The sequence below is a fragment of the Stylophora pistillata genome, chromosome 10, assembly GCF_964205215.1.
Source record: "Stylophora pistillata chromosome 10, jaStyPist1.2, whole genome shotgun sequence".
In the NCBI taxonomy this organism is placed as follows: Eukaryota; Metazoa; Cnidaria; class Anthozoa; order Scleractinia; family Pocilloporidae; genus Stylophora; species Stylophora pistillata.
The window spans coordinates 23,674,001-23,681,728 of NC_142528.1; the positions used below are offsets into that span (position 1 = coordinate 23,674,001).

Here is a 7,728-nt window from a genome sequence, read left to right on the forward strand (position 1 = left end):
CTTCCACGCTACCTTACCTTGAACTCCCAGATGTGATTAACACGTAACTTCTCCCTATGATATCCATACATTATCCAGCAAACAGTTAGTGAGAATACTCAAACTTATCAGGTAGAAGTTACCTAGATTGAACACCAAATTCTCGTAGCCAAATTTACAAGGAAATGTGTAACAGCGAGAGGAGAGAATTAACAATCAGACCTTGGCAGTTAAAGGATTAATAATTCCTCCTTTGTTTTTTGTATCCCACAGAATTCATCAAACTGGTAAAACCGGAAGTCTAAACTTACGTTTCATTTCCGTCCGTGGATGCGTCAAGCTCTGGTGCTGACAGATGAACGCGAGTACAATTGCGCATGGGCACTACGTTTGTTTACTCACTACAAGATTATCAAAATCTGCTAACTGTGTTTATAGTTGAAGCACTGGTGGAACGTCATTTTTTTTAAAGGAAAACAATGGATATCGTTAAGCGAAATGAGTTGGAAAGGCAGTCATTACGGAGATTAATTTATTGAAATTACCACCTCGTTTTATGAAATTCTCTCATACACAGATAATGAAACATTTTATTATTTTTGTTACTCTCTCAAGTAAAAATGTTTTTATGCGATGTGTGCCAACTTTCTTTTAATTTGATAAAATCAAAAGGGTTGATCTTTAATTCATTCCAATGGAAATTTCCTTTCGAGTTTTTTTTGCATTAATGAAACAATTAAATATAGCTAATTTATTGTAGCTGTTCTGAAGTACGTATTTTAACCATGCCACGCAACGTCTTCTTGAGACCTCCAAACCATGGACACATATGAATGTTTAACACACTTTCGACGATGTTTAACAATTATTCACCGAAGTGGAGGTAAATAGTGGTAAATATCCACCGTTTTCATAGACACCACACGGAAGCCGAAAAAAATAAGTTTATATCTCTCAACATACCAAAACATAGGCATGCTACGCATGCAGGAGTTATTTCTTTGGAAGTGTGGGTTGAAATGGGACACTTAGTAACTGATTCTGGTTTCTGAATAATTTTTGGCAATAATAAACTGCTTTGCCACCACGCTTCCAGCAGCCCCCTCCACAGCCCTAATTTGAACTCGTCACGTAACGCTCTCTCTTTAACGTTGCGTGACGATACCAAACAACGACCTGCTCGAAGGCTATAATAATGCTCACTGCCACCTCTTCACCAGAGACAAAACCGCAATTATTATTCTCTCCGTAAAGGCCCACAATGAGTCATTCCGTTTGGTTTTTCCTGGCAGAAAGATGCACAATAGGCGTTACGTAGCACTTTTTAATTGGCTTAAAGCAGTGTGGTAGACTTGGCCTGGGAACGAGAATGAGTTTTGGCATCGAGTGTCAGTTAGGCTTAAAATGCTGGGCTAATAACCAAGCTTGCTACAGTTTAAACTTATCTTTCGAGCGAACTTAGATATATTTATTTAAAGCACAAGCCTAGTCCTGTAAATGACTTCTATTGTTATCGTACTGATGAAAACAAGAACCCTCGGGAACAGTAAAAGTTCATGGTCGTATGTCAGTAACCTTTGGCGATTGGATCTATTAATAGATTAATATAGCGGACGAAAGAACTATACTTTTCTGACAAAAAAAAAACTTATGGATGTCAGTGCCACATACCTTAACTTTCAATCAGTCAAAAAACTTGCGGTGCATAAAATGCCTTCAGGGATATATGGATCCGGGCCGAAAAAAACTTCAGAGGTTTGTTATTAGACGCAGAAGAAATCCTTATAAACAAAGTCATCGCGTTCACATGCAAATTTTTATTGAGCGACCCCGCATTCCCTCTAGCAATTTTAATATTTCCAAATTGTCATGGATGACATGAACTTGTTCCAAAGTCTTAATCTCCATAACTCTCCATGTTAACAAATAATGAAAAGCACTAGAAAGACAGCGATTTTGATAAAACAGCAACGCCTTTAATTTGAACCAATTCAATTCAATTCTTTGTTTTCGACCACGTGACAAAAATTTTCTACGTCATACGCGGTCGCCATGTTGGGGGATAACTAAGCTTTCAAAATGGCTTCTTCCGAAGGCGTGCCCGATGTGAACCTTCACTATTCGGATTACCTTGCGGGTGTTCGAAGTCAAGGTACCACGAAAAAATAACTGTTTAAAGCTTCGATCGATATACGTTGAGAAAAAGTGATTTCTCCGAAAACATCGAGCTCCTTCTGGACGTTCAATATCCAGATATTGTGAACTACTTACAAAAACCCAAATGAAGTTGTTGTATTCGCCAGAGTTAGTTACGGTAGTGTATCTTTTTTCTGATGATCTCGGAGAGAAGCAAACAGAGCAAAATAAAGGACTCATTTTTTAACGACCTCGGCTAAAAACTCTTGTTTTACTAGGTAATTTGGTTACTTCAACTAAGTTGAAATTGTAAATTGGCCACCGTTAAGTGTTAAAAAGCTGACGTTTCGAGCGTTAGCCCTTTGTCAGAGCGATCTAATCGATCTTGACTCAACAGCTGCAAATTCAGAAGACATATTACTCATAGTACTCACATTAGCAAGAGATCTGGCATATTTCAAGGATCTAAATTTTGGATTTAGAATTTAGACGTTTTGTGTACTCTCCCTTGGTGAATTGCTCACAGAGAACCTGGGACATCCCACTTTGAACATGGTTTCTGGCAGAAAAATATGGAACTGTAATTGCTTCTCATTGTTATTGCATAGCAGGGTTATGTCAAGGGTGGTCTCATGTTGGGGCAGAGCTTTTTGCTGTGGAGGCTGGTGTTAGAATTAGAGATTCTACCACATGCACACAGGAAAAGAGCAAATGGCTTCTCTCTAGTCATATGAAAGAAATCCCCATTACCTATAAGTGAGATGGATTTTACCTCTGCCTGAAGGAAGCATGAATTGATGGTGGAGAAACACTGGTTAGTCCTATGGCTACTAGATCTAACCCTGGGATCTGAACAACCAGGACACCTAACCCAACCCCAGAAGAGCAGAAAACTATTCTTAGAAGTATTTTTTCTGGCTGTACAGTAAATCCAGCAGTCTTGTCCCTTGTCGCACCTTTAAATAAGCAGTATACTTGTAAAGAAATTGGTAATGTACCCAAGCCCTTGCCCAATAGCTTTTTTTTAGAGAAGAGTGTTTGCAGTTAGATTACCGGTACATAGAGTTGTTGCAGCAGTGTCAACAAATATTGCTTGAGATTGCACCTGATGAGTGTGGAGCAATAGAAGCTTCAACTAGAAAACAGTCACAATATAAAGTTTGGTACCAAATGGCAGGCTGGCAGGTCGAATTACTGCTTCCAATCTAAAAACTGCTTGCAAAACAAATACAGCTAAGCCTGCTAAGAGTCTTGTTAAGTCCATGTGCTACCCTGAAGCCCACAAGTTTTCAACTGCGGCCACGAGGTGGGGTTGTGAAAACGAGGGTAGGGCTCACAAAGCTTACCAGTCTGACAATTTCTGACCATGAGTCTTCGACAATTTCTGACCATGAGTCTTTGACAATTTCTGACAGTGGTCTCAATATTGATCCAAGGTGACCATACTTGGGAGCTTCTCCTGATGGGATTATTAACTGCAAATGCTGTGGGATGGGTGTGTGTGAATAAAATGTCCATATGCACACAAGGATTCCACAATCGCTGAGGCTGCTGGCCAAACCAACTTTTGTTTAAAGAAAGATGAGTTTGGTAAAGTTCATCTTGACAAAAGTCATGCCTACTACCAAGTTCAGGCCCAGATCTTTATCTGTGAGGTTGAATATTGTGATTTTGTGGCGTGAACAACAATAGGTCGCTTTGTGCAGAAATTCTTCCTGACCAAAAGTTTTGGGAAAATGCATCCTCTGTTTCCTCTGATTTCTTAAGCAAGTGCATTTTGCCTGAAATTGTAGGGAAGTACTATACATGTCCAGGGTGTGAAGCTCTAGCCATTCCATCTTCTTCAACATCATCTGGTGATGAAGAAGAGGAAATGCTGTGCTGCTATTGTCAACAAGATTTGGAGGGCAGCACATTAATTGGCTGTGACAATGATTTGTGCAAGATAAAATGGTATCATATGTCATGTTTGAAGTTGAAAGAAGAGCCTTTAGGAAACTAGATCTGTCCAACTTTTTATAGAAAAAATTAACTGAGCAATCATGATTGAAATGTCAAGGTTATTCAATTGTACCACAACCACCAAAATATTACTTTGAGGGTGCTCCTTTCTTTGTCAAAATGCTAACTGAACTTTATGGTTGTTTGTCGTATAGGTATCTATTAACGACTAGCATCTGTGACACAAACTAAACAAATGTTGCTTGTCAATGGTGTACCTTAAAGCTGTGTTTTTGTAAACTTGAAAATTACTGAAGTTCTTTAATGGCAGATTGCGGCTAGCCTTAACTACAGCCTTTATATGAAAAATTGTACATGAAGTACCTGGAATCAAACTGGTTGTAAGGTCACCTCGATCAAATGGTACAATGCATGGACTCTGATAAATTGGTGAGCGCATAGCACACTATGGCAGTTTTATCAATAGGAGCCAGAGACTCACCTGGTTTTGTCTTTACCAACGAAACAATACCAGCTTCCGCAAAGTATGTGCGTGGTTATCCCCCAGTTTGTGTTGTTATTATCACTATTTAGAAAACACAGCATCAATCCCACAAGTATCAGTAATTATCTGAATCTCAAACGAAACTATATACGTATGCGCCAAGTTTGGAAAATTTTTATTACAAAAGAAACATACAGCCTTGAAAGCTTAAACAATAACCACTTTTCAATTGCTTGCTTGTTCATACCTGTAACATAATCAAATTCAAAACAACCAAAGACAACACAGAGTTGTGGCATGATAAGAGGGGAAACTAATACTGTAAAACGATCATACCGGCTTCCGCAAAGCACGTGGGCGGTGTAGTATCCAACAAAAAAAATTTACCGTTCACACAAAATAAAGGTATTACAATCCAAACTACAGCACAAGTCTTAAAATAGTCTACATTGGTATACCTAATTACAAGTATTGACAGCTATTTAGAATGCATGACATTGACAAGTATATGCGTAACACCTTCAACTTACACTTTAGACAGCTATGTTACAGGGATTGTAACGCGTGGTTATCCCCCCACATGGCTGACCCCGGTTTTTTAATTTATGCCGACGTCACGTGCAAACAAAGAATCCGCTGAACCGCAGATCCGGACAGAATAAGGGCTCCGTGTAGCCTCTTGTTCAGTAACAAATAGTTTCCTCGAAATATTCTTCCACATAATTTTGCAGTGGAAAGCTCTATCTTATTTCCAACAGCCTCTAGACAAAGATGTTTTCCGGCCTCTGTTCTTCGAACAAGTGAAAATAGACTGAACGAAGAAAAAGTTAAGAGTGTCGTTTTTCAAAGCATAACAACGTGGGGTTCTTAATTGGTTGTGGCCTATCTGGACTTTACCCCGTGCGTGCCAAATACGTGATAAAATGCAGGTTGTTTACAGGGAGTTGACACGGAATGGGGTAGAGTCCAAGGTAGCTAAGAACGAATTTTATTGGTAGAAAACGTCTGAGCACGTGAGAGCTCGAGTTGCGTGGAAAATTGACCTACTGTACCATTATGTTCCTTGTGAAATATTTTTCAGTGAGGCAGAATTACGTCATAAAATTTACGTTGTTTCCTGCAAAATGACATTTCACCTGAGAAAGTCTAGTCTATATTGGCGAGTAAAAAGTAAACACGCAATTGTAGCGGGAAAGTATTGTTTAAACAATATTTAATTCACGGACAACTTTTAGAAGCAGAGAAACGGATATTTAACATGGCAGTCGACGCAGAAAATAATATAACTTGGTGGTCTTTTCAACGTTTACAAAAAGAGCAGTCACAGGGCAAAAAACAAGATCATCAGAGCAATATATTATCAATTTATGCACAAAACATGCACGTTTTAACTTGCAATTAGCAGTAGAAAAAATCCCTGACGACCTTTCTAATCCCGACAGATCATAGCGATAAAGTCCTTACGAAGGACAGCCATTACACTGGGTAGATGAGCTCATAATTCTTGTTGATGTCATTCTTACCTTATTCTTTCATCGAAATTAAAAATAGAATTCATGTATAGCAATGAAATATTCCTCAGTCGAGAAAACGAAATAAAGTAAGCTCAGAACTGCGTCAGCACTCGGCAAAGCTCACTTTTTCTTTAATTATTCTTCGACCTCAAAAGCGCGGAATTACGAGAGCACTAGTTTAACGGCCCTCTCGTTATATCATTCTTCGACTTCGTGAGCGCGGGATTGCGGATGCACCAGTTAAACGGCCCTATCATTTTATTATTCTTCGACTCCAGGAAAGCTTGAATGCAGGACCACTGGTTTAAATGTCCTCTCTTTTAACATCATTTTTCGAAATCGGGACCGCGGGAGGAATCCATTCTTAACAGTCAGTAGCGGCCGGGTATTCTGAAATTGCTCCCATCAACATCTCAAGCAATATTTGATTCAAAATTTTTCTCATGTTCCACTCAGTCCCCTTTAGAACGAAGAATAATCATAGTCGAACGTTGATCTCAACTCCGCCGCTTTCCCAACAAGACTAATACGTTTCCTTAATTCGCGAACCGCTCTTCCCGAGTCACGCGTTGATTCCCTGAAATTTGAAGACCTGTCAAACCACAAATTAGCAAGAACGCTCTGATTGGTGCGACATCAAAACATACTACAATCTGATTGGTTTGTGATGCACCAAAAAGTTTCGCCAATCACATTGCTTCGAGATACACCAAAAAAAAAGATGCGCGAATCAGATTGCTTAGAGATACACCAAATTGTGCAGATCAGGTTACACTACACCAAAATACACCAATCTATACGTTAACATATAGTTATTTTTAAAAAAAAAAAAAAAAACTCAAAAATGGTCTGAAATTAAATTGTTGACGCGCGATTTTGTCTCTACAGCCGCTCGAAGGTAAATAGTACTTGCTTATTACTTCCGAACTAGCCAATAGCATTATTCGCCCATGTGGTATTTACTAATGAAGACTATGGCTATCTTTGGTGTTTTTGTTGTTATCACTGCTTCTATTGTTGTTCCTTATTCCTTAAATGAAAACTAAATGTAATTTAAATTCTGAGACAACCCCTTTCTGAACCAAAACAGCGATACTAACGAAGCGATTTGTTCGTCCCTCGTTCAAGAAGTGCACGTGAACGGAAGATTAGGTTAATTAGCTGTTACAATTCAACTGCGGAAATCACTTCAGCCGTATTCCTACCTAGTGTCAAGGTAAGAGGCTAGGAAAAGATTGAAGCCCCAGTTGCAATTTGAAGAAACGACATGACAGAGAAATGAATGGGCAAGGAATTCCATCAGTCAACCACATTTTCCAAGGATCTTGGCCCTTTCAAAGGTTTTCTCGATGAACTGTGCCAAAAAATTTAGTTTCAGCGCAAAAAATCCTGCAAAGCGTGATTTGTTCAGCATTTTCCTCAGAAAACTAAAATAAACAAAATAGACGGAAAATAAAGGAGTTGTAGTCCATAGATTCACGGCTTGAGCTTCCTTATATCTTTATTGCTGGTTACGTAAGTAATAAGCATATTTATCATATGGCTGTCTCACAAGGACTGGGAACTACCGAATTCACGAATTTGTTTGGCTGAAATCAATATTGAAAGCGGTCTAGATTTTCCCATCTAAACCGGCATCTAGACCGGTCTAGA

General features: G+C 39.0%; 1 protein-coding gene across 4 annotated transcripts in view; it reads left to right on the forward strand.

Annotated features, from left to right (window-relative positions):
• Window positions 1-738, forward strand: part of LOC111321423 (neo-calmodulin) — a 9,956-nt gene extending 9,218 nt beyond the window's left edge. For 3 of the 4 annotated variants that reach the window (XM_022924302.2, XM_022924300.2, XM_022924301.2), the window contains exon 5: window positions 253-613. In XM_022924302.2, the coding sequence (XP_022780037.1) occupies window positions 253-284 (32 nt within the window). In that variant the 3' untranslated portion in view covers window positions 285-613. Of the gene's footprint in view, window positions 1-252 lie in introns of all 4 variants that reach the window. The other variant, XM_088735699.1, reaches the window with a different exon arrangement.
• The last annotated feature ends 6,990 nt before the right edge of the window (window positions 739-7,728 follow it).